The 25,052-nt window shown below is 38.2% G+C and overlaps 2 protein-coding genes across 6 annotated transcripts in view; one reads left to right on the forward strand and one right to left on the reverse strand.

Annotated features, from left to right (window-relative positions):
• Positions 1-1,809: 1,809 nt before the first annotated feature.
• LOC121412674 lies at positions 1,810-12,381 on the reverse strand. Its single transcript, XM_041605450.1, has 10 exons — positions 12,149-12,381; positions 11,473-11,614; positions 10,205-10,323; positions 7,870-8,007; positions 7,239-7,525; positions 6,471-6,730; positions 4,232-4,436; positions 3,708-3,781; positions 3,100-3,216; positions 1,810-2,385 (listed from the first exon to the last, which is right to left on the reverse strand). Exons 1-10 carry the CDS (start codon positions 12,272-12,274, stop codon positions 2,183-2,185), a joined length of 1,671 nt encoding a protein of 556 aa, XP_041461384.1. The 5' UTR covers positions 12,275-12,381; the 3' UTR covers positions 1,810-2,182.
• An 8,612-nt stretch (positions 12,382-20,993) lies between these two features.
• LOC121413933 (ralBP1-associated Eps domain-containing protein 2-like) overlaps positions 20,994-25,052 on the forward strand; it is a 56,717-nt gene continuing 52,658 nt past the window's right edge. For all 5 annotated transcript variants that reach the window (XM_041606947.1, XM_041606948.1, XM_041606949.1 and 2 more), the window contains exons 1-2: positions 20,994-21,324; positions 23,313-23,442. In XM_041606947.1, the coding sequence (XP_041462881.1) occupies positions 21,172-21,324; positions 23,313-23,442 (283 nt within the window). In that variant the 5' untranslated portion in view covers positions 20,994-21,171. The remainder of the gene's footprint in view (positions 21,325-23,312; positions 23,443-25,052) is intronic.

The raw sequence follows: 25,052 nt of genomic DNA on the forward strand, positions 1-25,052 counted from the left end.
TTAAATGCCCCCTGAGTACGTCTAATCGATCCGTATCGTAATTTTCTAGCTCTCTTGTAATAACATAATTTGGGGAAAATAAACTAATCAATGAATCGAGTTAAGGTCAGTGTGCGATATTCTAATAGTGTGGATTAAATATTCAGTATACAGCTCGTTGATTCAATAATGACCCGCAATTCTTGACTACTCGTCATTAAGTGGTCATTTGCCTGGAAATTGTGGTCAAATTGGTCACTAAACCGCCCTAAGAGCTACATGCATGATAGGGTTACTGTGAAGTAAAGTACTCTTAGGCGAAGTAACATACACCTGTAATCCATTTCAAGCTATGTAAGAAAGTTATGAATTGATGCCGAGGTCTAAGGTTCGAGCCATGTTCACGTCTTTCGGATGGTGACGTTAAAGGTCGGTCATAGACGTAAATAATCATATCTGATTGATACACGTCTGAACATAAAATTCGATTACACGCATGCATCCTCGCACCAACACGCACCCCCACACACGCACACACACACACTGCTCTTTGACGTCAACGATAGTCTTCTTGTCTTATCATCTGTGACTGCTAGTTGTATTATAATTAGCCCATCTTATATTACTCATTTTCCAACCTCGCCACCCTTTCTCCCCCCTCTCTCTCTCACTCCCTCTCTGTCTCTCTCTCTCCCTTCCTCCTACCTTTTTGTTAAAAATTAACAAAATATTAACCATACTATGAACATGGTGAATATGACTTGATAAAATTGTTTTATTGAAATGTACAAAAATATAATCTCCTTAATTTGTAGTACCATAAGAACAAGAGGTGATTATTTAATGATGGTATACAAGATGCATTGAGCATGATAATTATCTGTCATAATGCAACCCGAATCGTCAACTTCCGGGTGTTTTTTTAACTATTAAGTAGGTGTGGAAATATGAAGATAAATTGAAATACGATCGAATATTTTGCTTTCGGGACGTCAACAGAGTTTCAATCTTTGAATCGTTGACTTGTAATCAAATTTGCAATTTATTGTTGTTTGGATATTTAAGTATGCAGCGCTTAGAAACATTATGTTAAGCGCTAAAGTAATGTTGCATAGTATTATTTTCCTTTTTTAATATTTTGTGGCTCACTCGTGATTTTCAAGTAGGGATGTTTCGCAAAGCTGGTCTATGAAGTGCTAAATGTGATCCGGGTTTTTAATCCAGTTCCAACAAATTACGACAGTGTAGATTATTCTTACTGCTCTCATCCAGGCAACTTATGGCAAATAACATACGAGTGTGAGTGATAGAATAATGACACCACGCTGCAACTTGTGATTAAATTTTAGTCAAATTGAGTGAGAAATGGATTCTGGCGTCTCATATTCCAGTCGGTCGTAAAACCATGCCTAACTTTACGAACGGCTTTGTAGAACAGCCCTCAGGCTTGATTAATGATCCGCGCGCTTCATTGATAATTAACACGCTCCCATCGCGTTCCATCGGCATGCTCGTAATGATAACGTATTTTAGCATCCAATTCGCAGATGTTTTCTGCAACGAAGAATATCTATTGAAAATGCCTGTCATATCACAATGGACAGAATATGGCCCGTGTTCTGAAGTCAGGTTTAACTTAGACCATGGTCTAACTCTGTGCTAAAATTATGGGAAGCCGAAAGTGTCAAAATATTTATTAAGTTGCATGTTTCTGATGTTTACTGTGCTCTTCCCTGATTCATTGACGGTGAAGACAATCATCTATTTATACTTCCCACACAATTATGAATGATTTAAGAGCCAAATGAGCTGAAATGTGATATCTCTACTGTTAGTGATTTATGTAACAATTGGTTATCCATACTTCAACCGCAACTTTGAAGCTGAGTCTAAGTTAAACCCGACTTCAGAATACGGGCCATATGGGTCATTGTCGAATGTCGGTGGGCTGGGACAGCACATCGCCTGAAGATTCGGACCGGACGAAAAAGTAATAAAATGTGTCGTTTACCAGGATGACACTTCTGGTTTGATTCTCCGATTTTCGACAAAGACTGCTTTGTTATGAATGGCTTTCGACAAAAGATTATCAGCGTTATAGAAAGCGTCTACGAAGTAATTGCTAAAATGCCTACGAAGTACTAGTAATCCGTGCCGCTCTGCGTCGCGCGATCACTTTTCGAGGGCCGAGTCGTCTGAAGTACTACGGCGCATAGGGGTCGAAGTGAGCTATGTTGTGGACGAGTTGGAGTGAGGTGAGCTGGGAGAAGAAGACTTCAAACGTATCTAAGGAAACCGTTGCTATGATGTTGGCCCTGGAGTCGGCTACACGGAAGTTGTAAAAGAGGAGGCCGTGGGTTTGGTCTATGTTGACTATGGCACCTCCATAATAAGGAGCGAACATACCTTAAGGAAAAAATAGAGAATAAGAACAAATCAAGTGTGAGGAAGGCAGTTTTTAACAGTTGTTTTTAAACCAGCGGTTTTGATTAAAAGTTTTAGAAATAAAGTGAAATGAGATTTGAGATGATTTTCCTGGTCCCTGACTTGTAAACATGCATTTGACTTTAAATTTCCTTCACGATTTGCCATAGACAAACAATTGCAATAAACCCATTAACTGTTTGTTCAGGGTCTGAATAGTTAAGAAATCGAAAATCTATATAATTTGCATAAATCAGATGTGTTAAGTCTTACAGACACTTTTAAAGCGATTTCATCAGATGTCAACGAGTTTCCTGATTTAACGAGTTGCAGTATTACATGGAGTGATGTAGAAAATGTCGAAATTTGAATTTCTGAACATGTCGACAAACAATTTTCTTTCATAGGTCGACTTGACAGTATATCTCGCCATGTCGACATGCAAATGTTTGTTCTATAATGGAATACATAATATGTTAAAAAATAAAATTAGTCGACATGTCGACATACAACTATACAGATGACATGATGACGTATCCCACATTGTCGACATATTATTACAAATCGACTTGGCTAGATAGCGTATCTCGCCTTCTCAACATAATAAAGTGTTATTAAGTCGACATAGGAAGATAAAATATCGCGCCATCTCGTCAAGTAGATGTCAGTTTAAGGCTTCCGTAGATTGACGCTTACCCGATGTTGCAATCTGGGCGACCGGTTTGACGCTGCCGGTTACCGGATTGACTTCAACCAAATACCAAGGCGGATACTCTTGAGGAAAGAGTCCGGGTGAAACTGCAAACAGCTGTCCTGTAAAAGGAATGAAAGGGAAGAAGATAGAAAAGAAGAAATAGAGAGAGAGAGAGAGGAGGGGGGGGGATAGAGAGTGTGACGTGTGGCGGCATTATAGTTTTCTTAAAAATCTTTAACTTTAAAAATCTAACATGTTCTATCATTAGACACTCCAGTTATTATTGGAAAATTTTTAATGTGAACTATTGAAACATTCAGTATCAATGATTGAAATTGAAGGAAAAGAAGATATTGCCGCGATTTTTTTTATGAAATTGGAATAATACGAGCTTGAATGCTATTGTGCTTGGGTGCCAATGCTTTCTAAATCATTCCATCCAAGCAAGGAACCACGTGACACAATTAATCGCCACTCTAATTGGAGATTGGTTAAGAACAAGAAAGGAAAGCAAATATCGAAAGGCTAGCTCGGTGTCCCCATGAAGCGTTTTAAGCATTTATGTTCCCTACTACCTGTTATGATGGATGGCGCTTTTTCTTTTAGTTACCTGTTTTTTCATATGTGTGGATTGCATTGATGGTGTACTGAGATACATCTACTTCAGTAATACAAGTGATATTCCTGGAAGAAAAAATTAAGTAATTATAGAACACGTGATCAAGACAATTTAAACGATCTTACCCTTTTGACGTTATTATCCAAACAAAGTGGAATGGTCGATGGACTAACAAGATGATGACCTTGAAAATCAATATTCTTTTTGCATTTATGGTATCAACGTCATAAGATGCCATTCAGTTAATTTCTACATATTTTCTTGTTTTGAACAAAATGTTGGCAATTGCCGTTGACGTTCTGTAATAAATTCAATTCAATTCATATTTGGCACTATGAAATGCGTAGTATTTAGAAAAAAATATCTTTCAACTTCAACTGATGGAAGTAACTTGGTTTGAAGACCGATATCGCCCCTAGGATGTTCACATTGTTACTTAAATTATGCTTAATGTCAAATCAAATAATGTATGATGCCGTAAAGTAAATATATCTGTTGTTTGTGGGAACACTCACCTCGATGTGATGTTGAAGCTGTGTATCCTTGAGTTAAGTTTGACAGGTGCGTTCTCATTGCCCATCAAAACGTAGTACATCTGACGCTTGAGGTCGACAGTTGCCCAGAGAAAATTAACGTAGAGGTTTTCGGGCGACGGCTCGGTGAAGAGGTGGATGTGATTGCCCATGTAATCCAGGGTGCCGAACATCAATGTGAAATTACCTGATTGGATATTTAAAAAAAAAATGTTTCTCTAAGTAATGGATGGATGTTCTATAAGATGCTCGTGGCCCGTATTCTGAAGCATGGTGTAATTTACACTCAGGTTTTAAAGTTGTGGTTTAACTATGGATAGCCAATTGTTACATAATTCACTAACAGCAGAGATACAATTTATCCTCCCAAATGACTCGACTCGCAAATCATTCTCAATTGTCAAGAAAATGTGAATAAGAAAATTGATTTCACCATTAAAGAATCGGAAACTGGCACAGTACACATACTATGTAATACAAATTTCGACACTGTTGGCTTCCCATAACTTTAGCACAAGTTACACCATGGTCTATGTTAAATCCGACATCAGAATACGGGCCCAAGTTTAAATGGATTGTCACAGTCGTGAAGATATGTTGCAAAAAGTTGTTTGTGAGTAATACCTTGGTCACATTTGCTCTACGGCGGTCGTACGGCGAGTTGAAAAGAGTCGTTTCAATTTTTTTGTACCAGCTGCATATAGGTGGTTTTAATTGAAATTAACAAAACGGCTGTTTCTTACTCCCCGTACGGCCGCCGCCGTAGATCAAATGTGACCAAGGTATGGAACATTTTCTTAGATGCTTTTTTCAGCTATATATACATGTATAATATCCAAATCCCCCTGACATTTTGAATAGAGTAAGCCGACATGCCGTTTTCTCACTATTTAATGTCAATTATTCCCTTATTGATATCACGAAAACAAAATTGTTAACAACAAAATATCGAGACACCAGATCCATTCTTGATGTTAAGAAATCATTAGGTTGTTAACAAGAGCAAATTCTTGATATAAATAAATAAAAAAAAAGATGAAGTGAGAAAACGGTTGGCATGTACAGCGGCACACACCGGCTTAAATATACAGGTGTGACGACCCAATCAGGACGACTTTACGAGCGATTTTCTAACTGATTTTGTTGTTGTCATTATTATTATCATTATCATCATCATCATTATTATTATCATCGTTAGCATCACCATTATTATTGTTATCATTATTGTTATTATTATTATTCTATGATTTTATTTCTTTAAACCTTTTGGTTATCACGATAGTTTCTGATTTTTTTTCCGTCAGATTGTAATGCCAACTTTTGCTAAAGTGAAATCCGATCTGTCCTGACTAAAATTCTTGTTTCTAACCAGCATCTGAAATCAAACTTGGTTATCAATTTTGTCAAAATCTGAGTTATGGTTATCATTATGAAATCCCGGGGGGGCCACTTACATTGACGAGTGGATACCATGCGCGACCAAAAAACACGTAAAAAGGATGTCTTTTTCACGATTGGGCACGTTACGTACGTAACGTGATAAGGGTGTCAAAAACACAAAAATAATGAAAAAAGGGTATCTATTTCGCTTGGACAATTACGTGTTTAGGGTCGAATTTGCGGGGATGATAAAACAAAATTCAAATGTTTTATAAAGGATGTCCTTTTCGCCCCAACACTACGTGTTTAGAGTCCGATTTGCGTGAGGTGTAGAAGGTGGGGTTGTACTAAACCAAATAAGGTAAAGCCGACGACCGAAGGACCCGTAACAATAAAACATTCCTGTACTTGTTTAGGGGTTCATTTCAGGGAATATTTGCCAAGATTATTGTTTTGTTTCCATTACTTGTTAAGGGTAGGGTTTGACACACCAATACTTGTTAAGGGGTGCATTTTCATAATATGGAAATTACGTGTTTAGGGTGCTTTTCGAGACCCCATGGTCGCGCATGGTATCCACTCGTGAATGGAAGTGGCCCCCCCCGGGTATGAAATCGACTCCTATATGGGGAACTGTGGTATTGCTGCACGCGTATACAAAACTCAACATTCGAACTACTTTGTTATCGAGTAATGCTTGGAATCAATCAATATGAACTCTAACTGATCTCAAATTTAAAGCATATCTGCTCACGACGGAAATCGTACTAAAAGCTGTCATTTTCCATATTTCTGTTTAGCTTTTATTCTGTCATAACTTATTTAAGGAGGTAATAAACACCTGGACTGTTTTTCGTTGGTTGTATTTCAAATGTCAAGAAAGTCGTCCTTTGGTACGAATTCAACGCGGCAATGTGGATGTCGGACTCTAACCCCTCGATCTCGTACTCGCCCGCGAGTGCCATGGCAGACATGTCGATCCACAGAATTTTGTTTGGACGAGCGTCTAGGTTCCCGTTGCGATGTTCGAGAAGGAAAAGATAGGGGATTTCCCGAGAGTAACACGCGATCTGATCCATGACGAATTTGTCGGAAGGTGCGCTGAAAGAAAATGCAATTATGAAAAATGGTGAACTGAAGCTTTCAAATCTTTTTGAGCAGTCTTAATATAGCAACAAAAATGACACAAATTTACCGCCATAGCTAGGGTGACGAAATGACTGTAGAGAGGAAAAGTGCGAAAAGTGAAGACAACGAGGGAAATAGTGAGGTATATTAGGATGGTGATGACGCCCGGTGATGACGACGATGAAGATGATGTAGATAATGATGATGACGGTGCTGATAACGATGACTACTACTACGACGACGATGATGATGGTGAAGATGATGATGATGGTAATGATGATTAACATTATGACGATGACGAAAGCCTAGTCAGAAGATATGACGTTTTTAGAATAAAAGAAAAATAGGATATGAAATTTGAACTCTACAATAAAAACGATTGGTGGGGATGAAATGAAGATTGGGATTTGCCTGTTCAAAAAGAGAATTCTAAACATTTTTTTTTTCTTTAATAGATAAAATATATCTGATTCAAACTTACGTCGGTGACACTGTCCCATACTGTACGTTGGGGCCCATGCCGAAGTACAGCCCCATTCTCGATTCGATAGCTCCGGTATTAAAATCGATATTCACCAGCTTGCTCCCTGTCGTCTGCAAAGGGTCCCACGTGATGCCGTACAGCGAATTAGAAGGCGCTTTCGGTCTGATGGGGGTGACACCGGCTTCGTTCGTGTTGGTCCTTTTTACAGTGATGGGTCTCCGATGCAAGTTCATAGCCCTTTTGATGCTGACTGGAATACTATCCCTTATCTCGTTATCCAGATCCTGATATCCAGCGAAATAAATCAATTATCTTAGGCATTTTTGTAAGAAGAAACGAATTTTGTCTTTATCGAAAATACATTGCTGAATCATGATCTGATAGATGCACACTGCCAGTTTATTTTGCTAGTGTCATGAAAAACAAAACAACAACGGAAGACAAGGGGTTGGGCTAAAAATTGGGGAGGAAGAAAATATGTTTTATGTTGAATTCATAATATTTGATTAAGTATTAGTGAAAATAGATAAAACATTCCTTCCAATGTCTCAGTGAATACAACTGTCATAGTGCCCTTTCCTGTATTAAGAATCGTATCGTTGGGAAAATGTCTTTAAATCTTTCTTACCTCGTCGTCGAGGAGCGATGTCGATTTGGCAGCCTTGATTGCGATGTCGGAACATTGGTAGAATATCTCCTCCCCTGCCTTGTGGCTTACATAGCGCATGCGTAGTACGCAGTGGTCACATGACACATTCGGCATCACCTTCGTATTGAGAATTGAGAAATGATTCAACATCTTCAGAAGATCAGGAGGTAAACGAGGGGGGGGGGGCGTTTCATGAAAGGACTTGTCAGACGTTTTATCCGACAGTTACCATGGTAAAGGTGCCTCTGAGCCAATCAAAATCAAGGAAAGTTGTCAGATCTGACAACTTGTTGGGTCGAAAACTTTGATGAAAAGCTCCCCAAGTGCCCAAAGGGAGCTATTCTTATTTCATATTCACGTGTGCGTTTCCTTAACGTTATTATTCACGTAATTACGGGTCGTGTGGTCCAGTGGCTGGAGCATTGGACTCATAATCGCAAGGTTGTCAGTTCGAATCCCAACTCTGCCATTGTCTCCACTTTGAAAAAATGCCCGAGAGTGATATCTGTCGTCTATAACATCAGCCACTATGACTGATTAACCTAGACGTAAAATGTTTCATAGATAATTGGTTGTATACCAGCTTGGCGTTTACCAGCAAAATGCTGTCCTGCCGAGTTCCTAAGGGAGTTACCACAAACAGAAACAGTAATGGCATACTTAATAATTCTCTTTGCGTTTCCGTATAGTATATCGATCTTTCTAACAGTAAGTGTCCTTTCCACCCAAAATGCCATTTTCCTTTGACAACAACATATTCTAAAATCATCTGCTACTCATAACCCGCCATCGGATGCAATAATAAGCTTCTTCTTAAGCAGTTGCAATCAACGTTGCGAATTAGATTTGTTTTAGTTTCGATGAATTTCATGTTTAAATCCATTCATATTGTTTAATCCAGCATCAGTGGCGTAGCTACGGGGGGCCTGGGGGGCACGTGCCCCCCTGAGATTTGGTGTGCCCCCCCCCCCAGGTGCCCCCCCAGAAAAAATTGGCAGAGCAAAAAAAAAGAAAAGAAAAAAGGAGAAAGAAGAAAGAAAAAGGAAAAGAAGAAGAAAGACAGAAGAAAAAAGAAGAGGAAAATAAGAGGAGGAAGACGAGTGAATGAAATAATGTGAGGGGAAGACTTGCAATTAAAAAAATTCTTTTCATGTTACTATATAAAATTTTTGCTGGCGCTTCGCGCCATAATTGCCTGTTCGATGGGATTCATATCTTGCTCAATAGGCTGATGTGGAGCAAGTTTTGAAGTCAATATGCAAAACATATTTGAGCTCGGACATCGAGCTTTCATTATTTTTTTTTCATTTACAAATTTAAGAGCTCTGTAAAATGTCCGTTTTATGGTCTACATCAGCATTTTAAGCTCACGCTGCGTGGTCACATTGTTCATGTTGTTTGATTTGCCAAGTTTATATTGTCTACGTGTATTCCATAATGTATTCAGAATGCCCAGATTTTAGGTCTAAATATAAAACATGCGCGATAGCCTGCATGTTCTTTATATTATCCAGTTTTACATCAGAATATCAATAATTGTCTGCTCACGCTTCACGATCGCATTATTAATGATACCCAATTGACTATATCCTATTTATAACTTGCAAAATATGAATAGAGTGTCCCGCTTTTAGGTCTAAAATCTCAATTTTCTTCCTCTTGCGCTTCGCGCTCGCATCAATTGATTAGTTACATACCTATCCCATTAATTAATACAAAAAGTGCTTAGAATGACCATTTTATTTTAGGTCGGAATGTCAAAAAATTTGCTCGCGCTTCGCGCTCGCATTGTTAAAATATATACCGTCTTCGTGGGTAACTGTAAGCAGTCCTTAACAGGTCCCTTTTCGATAATGCTAGAACAGTTGATAAAAATTTCTGTTCGCGCTTGGGGGTACATACGAATCTTGTTCAGGATCACACATAACATTGCCCAGAAAATTTTCAGGAAAAAATACATTAAAGTAAAAAAAAAAATCGCTCGCGCTTCGCGCTCGCACGTTTTATAAGGCTTATGAGATTATTTTATGTTTATGTTGTTTTGTAAGAATAAAACTAAGAAGTGACTGATATAGGTGAAGATAATTTCGGGCCCCGTCCCCTATTGGCGAAAGTCGGATCTGCCCTTGTGGACACATACACACACACCGGAAAAATGGCCGGTGCCCCCCCCCCCCTGAAAAAGCAAGGACCCCCCAGTGCCCCCCGGGAAAAAAATCCTAGCTTCGCCACTGTCCAGCATTCTCATGAACGTGATAAAGTGGAAACAGTGGTAAAATCAACCATCGCATTTTTTATTAGTAATATAACTCACCACGGGAACCGTGTAATTTCGTTGATGTCGTTGAAGGTGTTCGTTTGTATCACCAAGAAGGGTAAGCGTTTGGAAATCCGTGGAGTTCACATTTTGGGCCAGCGAAATATCCATATAACCTAGAAGAAATGGTAAAAATACATATTTTTCCTTGAGTCGTGACTAAATTTACATCGCATGTCCACCGTTTACATTTAGTGTCCAGTGAAAATTCATTGAATATGAAAACTACTTCGCCTTTAGATTCTTCATTGAATTGATAACAGTCATATCTCTTGTGATTCTGTTAAGGACCCCGTTTTATAAAGGCTTGTTATGATATCAAATTGACAATTTTTACAAAAAGTTAACTGTCAGCGAATCAAATTGATTGATTTCAGTAGCTCTAAACTATTATTGTAAATTTGTTTTTAAAGCAAGTTCAATGAAAGAGGCCCCACGTCCAAAATGGGCGGTTCTGTGGGGCTGAAAATCGGATTGCATCTGATATTTGTTTTGTTGTTGAATTTGAATGCAACTTTTTTTCTGCTACACTTTGAGTTCTACATTTCGGATATGGGAATCCGTTTTACCAATGGCAATTCTGTCACCGTGGCAACATTAACGAAAACTTTGGATTTGGTTGCCCAGTCACATTACCATGACTAAAAAAAATATTTAAAAAATATTTCTATAGTAAATTAGGTTCTTCATATTTTAACATAAAAATTTAACGACATGATCTCAAAAGAATTAGCAATTTTGTCAGAGGGCTTTATGGTTGGTTCTATGCCATTTGCTCCGGCGACTATTGCTCTGCTCTCAAACCTAGGTATTACTCTATACCCTATCCTAAACCTAACACTAAACCTAACATACGCCCCTATTGCATCCCTAATCCTAGATCTTAGACGAAAGTAGGCCCAGAGCAATTGTCGCGGGAGCCAGTGGCGGACCGTGACCCGGAGGAGACAAAGCATTGGGGGGCACAGCATTGTTCACAAACAATGCAGTGCCCCCAATGCTTTGTCTACTCCGGGTCACGGTCCGCTACTGGCGGGAGCAAATGTCGTGATTTGGGTTGTCACGGAATTTCGGATGAGAAAGTTTTCCTCTTATATTTGCCTCCCCCTGGTCAAACCCCGGATCCGCCACTATCCTGTTCAAGATCAGTCCTGAAAGGTGGTCCCAATGCAATAAAGTCTTCTGTCAGAGTGTCCTGTGATGGGTATTTTGTGGTCATTTTTGCATTTCGCGCTATTAGCCCCCAAGGCTTGATTCATTCTTACCTGGCAACCCAACTTCGTAATGGTTGAAATTTTGTTGGAATCTGATGAGGGCTGTTTTCCCGCCCATGTACGTCATCTTTGGCGCTTCGGCGGGCTGACCTCCACAAGGGCTCTGGTGCCGGGTACAGGTTCTACTTCCGGGCTAAATGGAATACGATTCCATTGGTTAGTATGTAATGATATTAAATGAAAATAACAAATTGTATTCACCGTGGGTAGCCACTTATACGGCGCGAGCGCCTGACTCAATGACTGAAGGTCGTCTTCGGCCATCATGACCAGGGTATCGAACTCGTCATTTCTGACTAGAATACAGTAAATTTATGACTAGAGCAGAGGCCGTGGAACGGTTTTAAAAGTGTGGTGGGGGGGGGGGCTGAGCCAAATGTGGGGGCCGACCATGCAAAAAAAAAACACAATGTTAATTTTAACGTTTTTGTACACGGTTTTGGAAAAAAAAGTGGGGGCTGAACCCTACGGGGGGGGGGGGGGCGACCATGCAAAAAATCACACAATGTGATGTTCCTTTTTACGTTTTTTTACACGGTTGTGAAAAAGTGGGGGCTGAAGCCTACACAGCCCCCCCCCCCCGTTTCCGTGGCCCATGCAGGGAAAACAGTTGTACCCGACTGATCTGACTAATGGTGGCTGATTTGTTTTAATGTGTGTAACTTACAGTCGATATATCGAAATCTCCTCTTTGCCGTGGAGTTATAATGCAGAGATGGCCATCAGAATCAGTTACAAGCACCATCAAGGCAATTGCTAAAACATGGCTCAGTCTCCGCGACATGGTATCCATTTTGTTTTATCAAAGTACTTCCATCAGAGAGTTCGTTCCAGAAGAAGTTTTGAACTTATAACCTGCTAAAAAGTAAAAACAGTACAGAAATGCCACTGTATTCCGCCGAGTATAATTATATTATGCAAAACACACAATGCCAATTTTTCTTGGCAAATCGGTCCCGCGTGGTGTTGACGAAATTCGTCGAGATACGAAGTCGAAATCAAGGCTAATTTGGATTAATGAGAGATTAAACCGGTATATCACGCAACAAAACATACATTGACCTGTTGATTGTCTTGTCAGTTCCTATATCAGACTGCACGTGATGTGCATAGCTCTGTAAATTTTCAAGCCTATTCCCTAGTATTGCATGGGCCTATAGTAATGCGTGCTGAACTGTTAAATAGTGCCGCACAGAACAAAGTAAATATTCCAAAGTTCTAATAATCATTGTATTTTTTCTATTGATGGTGGAATTTGACTGAACGAATAAACGGTAATGCTTTGTTTACACCCGTCGTTGATCCAGAAATTATGAAGATTTTCTCTTCATAGAAATTGTTTGATAAAGTATATGTGAGATAGGGAGAGGTCGGTGGAAATATTTAGAGCGAAAGAATATTGATACAGTGTCGGAGACAAAGTTACAGTATATTTACAAAAGGAAAGGAAATTAAGGTTAGCGGTGAGAAGAAAAAAATTGAAAGAATCACTGAAAGAGGAGGGGGAGGAGGGGAAGAAGAAGGAGGAGGAGGAGAAGGATCGAGTAGATCTGGACCTGAGGCCCGTTTCAGAAAGGATTTACAACTGTTTTAACTGCCATTATGGCAACTACCATGGAAACCTTGATTCTGATTTGTTGCTGAGCACTGTGACCATGCATGGTAGTTGCCATACTATGGCAAAATTACAGCAGTTGTAAGTGCTTTATAAAATTGGCCCCAGAGGAGCAGAAGGATAAAAAAGAAGAAAATGATTGAGGGGAGGAGAAATCGATTATCTGGAGAAAAAATATACCTTTCACTCTTAATCGAATTTTCTTCTGTGTACATATAGACTTTTTCATGAAAATAACATTTGTTTCTTAATTTTCTCAAAACAATGTCAACATAAATGTAGAGGTGCTGTGGCTCAGTGGATAACTCTTCGGACTTTGAACCATAAGGTCCGGGGTTCAAATCCCACCGCAGCACTATAGCGTCCTTTGGCAAGGCGTTTATCTACATTTGCCACTCTTGACCCAGGTTTTGTAAATGGGTACCCGATAGGAAGAAATTCCTTGAATGCTCGATGCGCTCGATCAGGGTATAGCCGTAGAGCCGGGTAATAGTATGCAGGGCTTAGAAACATTCGTACTCGCTTTAGAAATGTTGCTTATTATTATTAAATTGCTCGTCGCATCCCACTATGACACGCCCACATATACGCCCACTTTTATAATTTGTCACGTGTATATATATTGGTCTCGTGACAGCGAGGGATCTTTGTTACCGATCGCAAAATGAAGCACTTGAATGCCATTACCACCATCCCTTATATTAGCTTGGGCTCAGAGTTCACGATGACAGAGGCACAAGTGAATTATTTTAATATTCATGATGCAAATGTCTAACCATGAGAGGGCGACGTCATTATTGTTCAAACGGTGTACTGATAGGATCTGCCCGCAGTGGTGTAATCAGTCAAATAAAAAAAATATATATAATAAAAGAGCGAATCGAGAGAGCAAAAATTAGATCTTTACCCCCCCCCCCAAAAAAAAAAAGAAGAAATATAATTTTGTGTGGGTATACATTAATGTTATTATATAAAGTCGATCCATTCCATTTATTCACGGATTTTGTTTCCAATATCACCATCATCACCATTGTCGTCGTCGTGGTCATCATCATTTATGATCATTTTCATCATTATCATCATCATCATCACCATGGGCGGAAATCCAACTCAAAATAGTAGGGGGACACAATATCAAATGTCCCCCTACTATTTTTGGTCTTTTATGATGGTAAGAAATACATCATTCAAAAATCGAAATAAAACGTGTATTTTGGGACGAGATTGGGTGAAAACCTTTTTTTTTTGCTTGTCTAATTTTTTTTTCGTCGAAATGACCTTAAATATAAACTTTTTTTTTCGCTTGTCAAATTTTTTCCAGCCCCTTGTCCCCCTACCTTTTGGGAGATATTTCCGCCCTTGATCATCACCACCATCATCATCATAATTATCTTCATCACAATCATTATCGTCAACATTATCATCATCGCCACCACCACCACCATCCTCATCATCACCATCATTATCATCATCGTCGTCATCATTTTATTACCATTTCCAAATAACCATTTTCTTGCAAGTTGTAGGCCTATTTGTGACCGCACCCTTCATCAAAATCATAGATAATCTTCTTCTTTTTTCCATAAACACGGAAATCGTCATAATATCTCTTTCATCCACCCTATTTTCATTATGTAAACAGTTTCAAATAAATAAAATCATTTATAGATCAACCGCATACAAATCTAAGATTGGAATGGCATCAGTAGCTTGAATAATTTTACCTCTTTAAAGGACAAGGACCCAGCAAAAGTTGATTGAATAATGAGAGAAAAATTTAACAAGCACAACATTGAAAATTTCATCAAACTCGGATGTAAAATAAGAAAGTTATGACATTCTACAAATTTTGCTTAATTTCACAAAACAGTTGTATGCACATCCCGGTCGGTATGCAAATGGGGGCACCGATGACATCACTCACTCACTATTTCCTTTGTATTTCAGTATATAAAATATTACGATTTTAATTTTCTCCTCAGTGTCTCGCGAAACAAAAGTTTTATTTTGCCCTGAACAAGTGGAATTACCATTGTTTATCATTTTATGGTTCAGTCAAGTTGGTCCTTGTCAAATCTGCCATTGAAATGTTGTATAATTTAAATAATAAAAAACAAAAGAAATAATGAGTGAGGAACATCATCAATTCTCTCGTTTGCATGTGACAGCATTGTGCATAACTATTTTGTGAAAAATAAGCGAAACTTATCATAACTTTCGTACTGTACATCCGATTTTGATGAAATTTTCAGCAATTTGCTTGTCTGATTTTTCTCTTTTGTTAATCAACATTTTTTCTGAGGTGGACTTGACCTCAATTTAGGGGAATGGTTTATATCCTGTATCATGTAGACATAAGTCCTATTTTGTTTGAAGTCAAAGCAGCAATATTATCATTATGGAGGCGCGGTAGCTCAGTCGGTAGAGTGGGGGTTTCGGGTTCGATACCCAAGTGGTGCGCTAGTGCCCTTTGGTAAGGCAATCAATCTTCATTACCCGGTCCCTCGGAAAGGACCATTGGTCCCCAGGTTGCTTGCTCACAGGCATTCGTACTTTCTTAGCGGTCAGGTAAAAAAGTATCATGCGTATCAAAAAACGGGACAGATTTGAAAAGCCTATAAAATTTTAGTTTCAAATTATGATCTCTATATTTTGGTGTCAATGAGGTCTCATCCTTCAAATGCCATTAAAATAATTTAATTTCGTTCATGCTTGAGCGAACACGGAATGTTTTTGTCTGGGGCTAAAAAGGTAAAAAAAGAGGCTTGCGCCAAAATGGCATTAAATAATGAATATGATGATCGGACATCTTGCTAAGCAGCAGACTTCCTCTTAACCTTTTCATTATCTATGCCATAATATTTTCCAATTATGTCAAATTTCATTTCCAAACTTACTTATTTGCTTGAATATTTCGGTTATTCCTGCCATTGAAAGACACGAATCCTTTCCTGTTTGTCCTGTCAAGTACATACTTGGTGAAGGATTCAACTTACCCCTTGAAAATAGGATTCATGCCTTTTTATAGGTACCATAACATAATTTGTTTCACATGATAAACTGATTTGAATAATTACAAATTCTCCCAATTGATAATGCAAATCTTCTTACTTGGGTTGAAAAAAAGTCTTCTTTTCTTACTTATGAAAAAAAATCAAAGCCTTTTAAATGAAAAACAAAATAATTCAGGTAAATAAATAAATTTGTAAATGAAATTTGACAGCATAATTCGAAAATTATGGCAAAGATAATGAAAAGATTAAGAGGAAGTCTGCTGATCAGCCAAAAGTCTAATCATCGAATTTCTCATTTCTGCCATTTTGGCGCAAGCCTCTTTTTGAACCTCTGACAAAAACGTCCCTTGTTCGCTCAACGGCTCAAGCATGAACAAAATTTATTTTCTTAAATGGCATTTCAAAGAGAAGATCTAAAAGCATCTATTAACATCAAAATATAGATATAATAATTTGAAACAATTTTTTTATAGACTTTTCAAAACTGTACCGTTTTTTATACGCACTGTATATATATTCATGATTGAAAATGTTTATTATGCTTAAATTGTGCGGATATATAGGCCTATACACCAAGCGATATTTTCATGATCATCATCGGTGGATCCAGGGGGGGTGCGCAGGGTGCGCGCGCCCCCCCTAATATTTGAGCGGCGCCGAAGGCGCCGCTCAAAATAAAAATGAAATAAAAGTAAAAGAAAGAAAAGGCGCCGCTTGAAAAAAAAAGGAAAGAAAAGGAAAGAAAAGAAAAGAAAAGGCGCCGCTTAAAAAAATATACACTGATATAACATTAGCAACAGTAAAGGAAAGACTATATCCCCAGCAAAGCGCAATCTTATCATCTTCCTTATCTTTTCTTTTAACTACCTTTTTCCCAACAACTTCGCCGGTAGCAGTGCCCTGCCTGCATATAACTGGCGCCAATCAAGAATAATTAGCGCCACCTTAATCTAAATCTGCGCCGGACAAGAATAATCAGCGCTATTAAATCGGCGCCAGTCAAGAACAATCGGCACTGCCAGAGTCTTAACCGGCGCCGATCAAGGATAATTAGCGCCACCTAAATCTAAATCGACGCTGGACAAGAATAATCGGCGCCATCTGGTTATAAATCGGCGCCGGTAAAGAAAAATCGGCGCTGCCTAAGTTCTTAACCGGCGCCGATTAAGAATAATCAGCGCCACCTATATCTAAATCGGGGCTGGTCAAGAATAATCAGCACCACCTGGTTAAAAATCGGCGCCAGTCAAGAATAATCGGCGCCTCCTGGTTCTAAATCGGCGCCAGTCGATAATGAATTGCCGCTGCCTGAATCTTACGTGACGTCGGTAAAATAATCAGCACTACTTGTTTAAATCGGCGCCGGTCAAGACAAATCGGCGCTTCCTTTGTCTTAACCGGCGCCACCTAAATTTAAATCGGCGCCGGTCAAGAATGATCAGCGGCCCTGATTCCAATAAATAGTCGCCGGTAGAATAATGAATAAGGGCCTATTGCCAACCAAATCTAGATCGACGCCGGTCAAGAATGATCAGCGGCACCTAGTTATACATTTTATTGTTGAATGGTCATAACGAATAACAAAGCTTATCGCATGCCCTTACAGAGTGGACTTGTTCGGGACAGTTGCCCACAGATGTCATGAAATCTTTAATTTGTTATTCAAAAAATCCCAGAATCATTCAAAAGTGTAGAGCAAATCCTTTATTTTGATATTATTTTCCAATGCTTTAGTAAGAAAAAGTCAGTCACCTTTCTCCTTTACACATTCCACATCACATTGTGCAACCTCTTTGGCCTTTAGTGTAAGACAGCTACTATAGTGTTTTATAAAGATGATTCGATATTTTAGTCCAAAACTTTGCTAAAACCCGTTGCTTATACCGGGAGTGTATATTACGCAACCAGACGTATATTCGTTAGACCTTAAACCACTAATATGATTTTCAATGTATAAATACAGTTTGTCAATACCTTTGTTTTAACGTTTAAATGTTTACGCCATAAAATTTGATTTATTTTCATCTTCCATGAAGTTAAAAGTTATTCATCTGATCACTCTGGAAGAAGTTTAAAACAAAGATAACGATACCTGTAAAACTGGAGAAATATTTACAAAGCTCTGTCTTGAAGGATCTCTTTCTGAATTCAGGTCATAAGCATTATATCCAGTTTCATCAAATAATTAGATAAAAATTAATCATCATTACAAATTGCATTAGATTTAGTGAAAAGCATCACAATAATATATATAAATACCAAATTCTGTATATAGGCCTATACCTCATGTACATGAAATTTGAATGATGATATATAAACCTGGATTGGTGATGTATTCCAAATGATTCATGATGTAGTATCATTGTATATGCAGAGGCGTCGATCCGGGGGGGGGCGATCGCCCCACCAATGAAAATATTGGGGGGCAAACATATCGTTTTGCCCTCCCCCAATAATTCCGCATGTGCAAAAATACAATAAGATGGTAATGTTACGCAGAAATCAGCAAGCGAGATTGAGCTACACTACTCGTTCTTTATTTGCTCAAATTGTCCGCTTTTCAGATTGGAATATAAAAATTTTCAGCTCGCGCTTCGCGCTCGCATCATTTCTGTAGCAAAACCCCATACTTTTCATGATTAAATAGGTGAATAGAATGTCCCGTTTTCAGTTCTGAACCTCAAAAGAACTCCCGCTTCGATTTGCAATAATCTTTTGTTGGATATAATCTTGTTCTTTTTTAAAAACGCCCAAGTTAAACTGTCATTTTTTTGTCAGATCGAAATATCAAAATATTAAGCTCGCCCCCCCAATCTGAAAAAAGGATCGACGCCCCTGTGTGTGTATATATATATATATATAGTAACAAAATAGTATCTCAATTAATATACAAAAGATATGGCCTCATCGCAATAAAAGGGTTTGTACACGATTTTGAAATCGCACATAACATGCATAATTTGGGCTTATTTCGAAAGGGTGGGTGCTGTCGCGTTAGGGTGCGTCAACGCGAACGCGAAGATTCGTCCAAAGCCCCCCCCGGTTTGGCCGAAAGGGTGCGTTGGGAGCGCCACGTCGCGTCGCGTTCACTGGAACGCGCCCTTTCGTCCAAAGCCCCCCCGGTTTGGACGAAAGGGTGTGTTTAATAATAATGAATAAATAAATACAAATATTTATAAGAAAGCTGAACAAACAAAAAAGACGAGTGATATGTGAAATTTGCATTGGAACATAAATCATCATATGGCACAAACATTCTTTTTAAGGTAAAAAAAACAATGACGGCATGCTGCATGAGGATTTTTCGGTGGAAATGTTTTATGGTGTAAAATTGATACATGTAAAAATTATGACTGATTTCAAGGTTCTTTCAAATAAAAAAAAGTAACTTACCTTCAATTTTATACTTTGCAGGTGTGTATTTATTACAAAGGAAAACATTCGTATACCTGGAGATATTAGGTGTCCCCCAAATTATAAAACTTACAGCAGATGTGTCCTGGAAGGGCAAGGCCAAAATTGATGTCGGGTCAGCATTCACAACGTTTAACTCTTCAGACCCTACCTTACTATATTTTACACTTGAGACCCTGCCTCAGTATATTTTGTGAGATGTATCTGTTGTGTATGTGTGCGTGTTGTGTGTATAATAATAATAATAATAATAATAATAATATGTGCGTGTTGTTTGTATAATAATAATGATAATAATACTTATAATAATAAAAATAATAACAATAATAATAATAATAATTATAATAATGATAATAATAATAATTTTCACCCCAAAGAGTGAATTTATGGAAATGAATTTGGAGTGAAAAATTGGCGCCAAGTGGCTTATTGCAAGGGTGGGTATCTGATGTTATTATCATTATTATTATTATCATTATTATTATTATCATAATTATTATCATTATTATCATTATTATTCTTAGTTGAACTTTTCTTTCTTTTCCTCAAATTGTCAATGCTTTAAATGATTGAAAATCCACTATTTTACGTGCAAATTGGCAATGTTTGACGAAATACCTTATATTCAGCTTTCTTATAAATATTTGTATTTATTTATTCATTATTATTAAACACACCCTTTCGTCCAAACCGGGGGGGCTTTGGACGAAAGGGCGCGTTCCAGTGAACGCGACGCGACGTGGCGCTACCAACGCACCCTTTCGGCCAAACCGGGGGGGCTTTGGACGAATCTTCGCGTTCGCGTTGACGCACCCTAACGCGACAGCACCCACCCTTTCGACATAAGCCTATAATTTGTGTTATATTTGCTTGACTTTCTTTCTTGAATAAGTTTTTCAATCTCTCTATATACATTGTATATGTTTTAGAAAGATTGATGTATATTTTTGTTGTATAAGTGGACTTCAGGGAATGGTTGTATACAGGAAGGGGGGGGGGGGCAAATTCCCGATCAGCTGTTGTGAAAACACATTTTTTCCTTAACATTTCATGAAAACTATGAAAAATTTGCAAATGTGAGCTTGGTCCGTTATTTTTTTTCAAAAATATGTTTGAGTCTTGCACCCCCCCGGAGATATTATCCTACACTTTGAAAGGAATATTTGACAGGGTCAGACTTTACCCCTTTTTCAATATTTTCTTTTATGGCGCCGGTGAAGTGCAAAAATATGTGCGCCGCTCGGCAGTGCGCACCCCCTTTCGCCAAAAGCTGGATCCGCCTATGATCATTGTATCAAATTACAATGGACCCAGTTGTCCTGATACACCCTTCTGATCGACTAGCAATTATAATTTGTTCGCTTTGACAAACACATTTTTGTGTGAGATTTTGTTGTTATTTACTTCAAAGATTCAAAGTTCGAAAGGAAGAAAGCCAGAATAAACATCTTTGTGACTCATCCGGGACTTGTTCTGACGTCACCGACAATATGGCTGCCATCAGTGATGCGAAAGGAACGAAAAGGAGGGTGTGATTACCCATCAATTTCTAGGTTTTCGTGATATTTACATCAGGTTTTACAGATTTCCAGCCTCTCTCTTGATTTCAAATTCTTTCGGCCCTGATTTCGAATCTTAATATCAGCCATGGAGGGTTCTTTCTTGAGTCCCGCAGAGCAGCAATATTACCCCGAGCTCTTCAGCAAATCCGACAAGGAAAGCTCCGGGCGAGTTGCGGCCCAGAGAGCGATGAGTTTATTCAGGTTGAGTCCGCAGCTCTCGGACGACGTAATTCAGAGGGTAGGTCGGAAACCCGGTCCCGGATTAGTCATTTATCTTTAAGTTTGTCTAGTTTTGACTGTTTTGTTAATGTTAAATGAATATATTCTGATGCATATTATTTTCAAAATTAGTAACCATGTTAATAATCAAACTGAATTTGTCAATGATAAAACTTAAAGTTAAAAGTGAAGTGATGTTGACGACTGATGTCTGAACGAAGCTAGAAAATGTGGAGATCAATTATTATGAATCAAACTAGCATGAATCATGTCATGTGATGTGACTGTATGAAATCAGTTCTAGTGGTTCGTTTTTCAGTTTTATTTTCATGTGTAATTACTTCAACATATAAACATATTTCTACATGAAGCAGGTTAAATTAATTTAGAATTCCAAAAATGGCAAAATGCCCATTTTTTACCCCCCCTTTTTTTAGCAAACCAATTTGGCTGCCACTAGTTGCAATTAGCGCTCCTTTTTTAGTATGTATAACTGAGGAAAAAGAAAGAGACGAAAGGTTTATTTCGAAACTAATATCAAATCCAATTTGTGGAAATCTTTATTTCAAGAAAAGAGAAATTAAACCCAGATAAGAAAGGCTTGCTAGACCCTATTTAATGCTCAATGAGATACCTCAAAGTCTTGGTTAAAAGCAATGGGACTTTTGCATTTCAAGATATTGAATTATGTGTAGGAATATATAAATTATCAATGATAAAGCTACATGGATGCACCACTCATTTGCATATCAATTTCAATGGCTAAATGTGCACTTGCAATTTATGGAACTGTGACTGCACTGTGACAAAGAATTCCCATTCAGACTTACTACAGAGGCAGCAATAAATCACAAAAATTCATAAAAAAACGGGCGACTATTTCCAGTTTTGCAGAGCCCTCTTGAATTTCTTATTTTCTTTCAACAATATGGCCGTGTTTGAAGCACAGGAAATGCAATTTCCTTTACCCCTTCCAATTCCAACAGTAAAGTCAGGGCCCTGTTGTACAAAGAGTTACTATTGATCCAATCAATCGTAACTCTATGGAAATCCATCACTCATAATTTTTTCCACAGAAAATTTGCACAATGTCCTCTGTTACAAACTAAAAGGAAGCACAGTGAATTTTCAAGAAAACAATGAATGCATGAATATACATCACAGCTAGAATTTGCCTAGAAAATATTTTGAACAAACATGCATAATAGATGTTGACGTTGCTGGCCGTCCATAGTTGCGATTGATCAGATCAATCGTAACTCTTTGTACAACAGGGCCCAGGTCTTCAGAAACACACCTGGATTTTCATTTTTAAAGCTTTAGATTATTTACCATAAATTAGAGTAAAAAGCCTGTTCAAATATTAATATTGCCATAATTTTTATCTTTTGTAGACCTAAACGAAGAATGTAGCTTTAGGTCCCTCCATTATGTACAAGAGATTGGAAATCATCATTAGCTGGTGATATTCTGAGTTAGCACCTGACTGATTGTCTCCATTCTTGCATTGTGCATACAATATTATACAAATGACAAATAAAATACCACCTCAGAAGCCAACCTGGCAAGCACATGATATCTTCAGAGTTTTCATGTCATGTCATTCTTATGTGGGAAATCTGGGAACCAATTGGATAGTAGGCCTATTCTGATTATTAATCCTATGTTTAACGGTTAACACTAGTCTACACAATACATGTAGGCCTAATTTGAGTCCCCACTTCCATGGGAGATTCCATACATGGAGTATGTCTGTTAAAGATAATTTGTTTGACATAAGTCATTAATTTTTTTCCCTTGTTTTTCCATTCTCTTATCACAACAATACTAATGTCAAACATTTTTGCTGGAGGATTAACATAATTGTATTTTTTAATGAATGAGGGTTAATAAACCGTGGCTATCAGAGTACACCCAATGTATTGGTAAGTGGGGGTACCAATGCCAGAGGGTTAAACCATGTAAAACATGAATTTAATGGTTTGAATTGTATATTTTTCAATACAGATTAATGAGCTGTGTGGAGCTGGGAGATTAGGGTACTACGGTAGGAGTCAGTTTTATTGCGCTCTCAAGATGATTGCAATGGTGCAGAATGGTCTACCTCTCCCTAATTCTGTGGATTTTGTTATGCAAGGTGAGTAAACTTGTTGGCTTTTGGAACCAGATGGTCCCTAGTGAAATTGGAGTTACAGAATTCAGAAGTCCAGGACCTGTATTCTAAAACCCAATTCAACTTGGATCAAGGTCTAACTCTGTGCTGAAATTATGTGAAGCTGAAAAGTGTCAAAATTTAGTTTAAATCATATTTCCTTGTTTACTCTGTTGTTATTATTCCCAGACATAAATATAGCTGAGAGATTGAGCCAGTAATTATATATAAAAAAAGATTTGTGTAATATCTGGCTCTCCTTATTCAAACTACAACTTTATACCAGAGAAAAAGTAATCTCATAACCTCTTTAAGAAATTCTCAGAAGTCCAAAGAAAATGAAAAATAGAGAGAAAAATTCGCCCTTTTTCAAAAGAAATTTCTGAGTCTGTTTCGGCAACTCCCCTTTTACTTAGGCTAGGTTTGTGGCATGAAAAACACTTGGACAGTTGAAATGCTTTCATAATTATATTATAGCATTATATTCATTGATTCCTATAAAAGAAATTTCAAGCTTCATGGAAGCACCATGGTGTTGTGGTTTTTGTACTTTTTTGGCTGGTATGTTCACGTGCTTTCTGATGATCATAAAGCAATGTACATGTATGCAGTCCAAATTCATTGCTCATGAATTCCTGTAATTTAGAGCTTTGCATCAAAAGGACAGTAAATTGCCAAATTTTGTCTATTGCCAACTTGTCACTCATCACATGGTCTACCTTCATTTAGTCTAATGCCATTCCGTCCATCAACACTTTTGGTCCAAAAACCATGTGGTCCAATAATCACGTCGTCTGATCACCAGTTCGTCTATGACCATTTGGTCTCATAACCAGTTGGTCTAATAGGCCTACCAATTTCATTTTCATGCTTCTCACCCAATTAACACTTAATCAAATTAGGCCAAATGGTATATGGACTAAATGGCAATTGGACCAACTGGTTATTATACAAAATGGTGAGTGGATGAATTGGCAATTAGACTCTGTGGATTGTGGACAAACTGATGGTAGACCAAATGATAGTAGACGAGTCGGTGATTGGATGAATTGGCACTGATTAGACCAATTGAAAATGAGACTAGGATGACGTCTTAGAAAATGTTTCTGACTGTACTGGCTTATTAGTCAGAGGATCATTAATCCCACTAGTCATGTGCACAATTGCGGTGAGCAACTGTGTTTTTCAAACTTTGCCATAACTTTCTGGAGGTGTTTTCATACTGAAGGCGAAGTGGAGTTAATACTCCGGAGCAACTTCGGATTGAGTTGATATGCTTGCACTGCGGACCGACATAACACCCCCTCTCAAACTGGCAAGCTCTGCAGCGGTGTATCCGCAGTCATTTTCATGGTTTCCAAGCGGAAACTCCCCATGTGTAAATGAATGAAGTTACATGTACGCGAGAGATAGGATCATTAATCCCACTCATATGCACAATTGGGGTGAGCAACTGTGTTTTTTCGAACTTCTTCATAACTTTCTGGAGGTGTTTTCATACTGAAGACGAAGTTGCGTTACTCCGGAGTAACTACGGATTGAGTTGATATGCTTGAGTTGATACGCGAGAGATAGGCGATACCGCACTTCCAGTG

Source organism: Lytechinus variegatus, chromosome 4 (genome assembly GCF_018143015.1).
Source record: "Lytechinus variegatus isolate NC3 chromosome 4, Lvar_3.0, whole genome shotgun sequence".
In the NCBI taxonomy this organism is placed as follows: Eukaryota; Metazoa; Echinodermata; class Echinoidea; order Temnopleuroida; family Toxopneustidae; genus Lytechinus; species Lytechinus variegatus.

Bases quoted from the DNA above. Each gene is read 5' to 3' on its own strand.
- LOC121412674 (XM_041605450.1), bottom strand. From the start codon at position 12,274: ATGGATACCATGTCGCGGAGACTGAGCCATGTTTTAGCAATTGCCTTG. The intron at 3,217-3,707 runs GTAACTAAAAGA...TTCCTTTTACAG, and splicing joins CCACACATATGAAAAAACAG to GACAGCTGTTTGCAGTTTCA. The intron at 2,386-3,099 runs GTAAGCGTCAAT...TTTTTCCTTAAG, and splicing joins CGCCCAGATTGCAACATCGG to GTATGTTCGCTCCTTATTAT.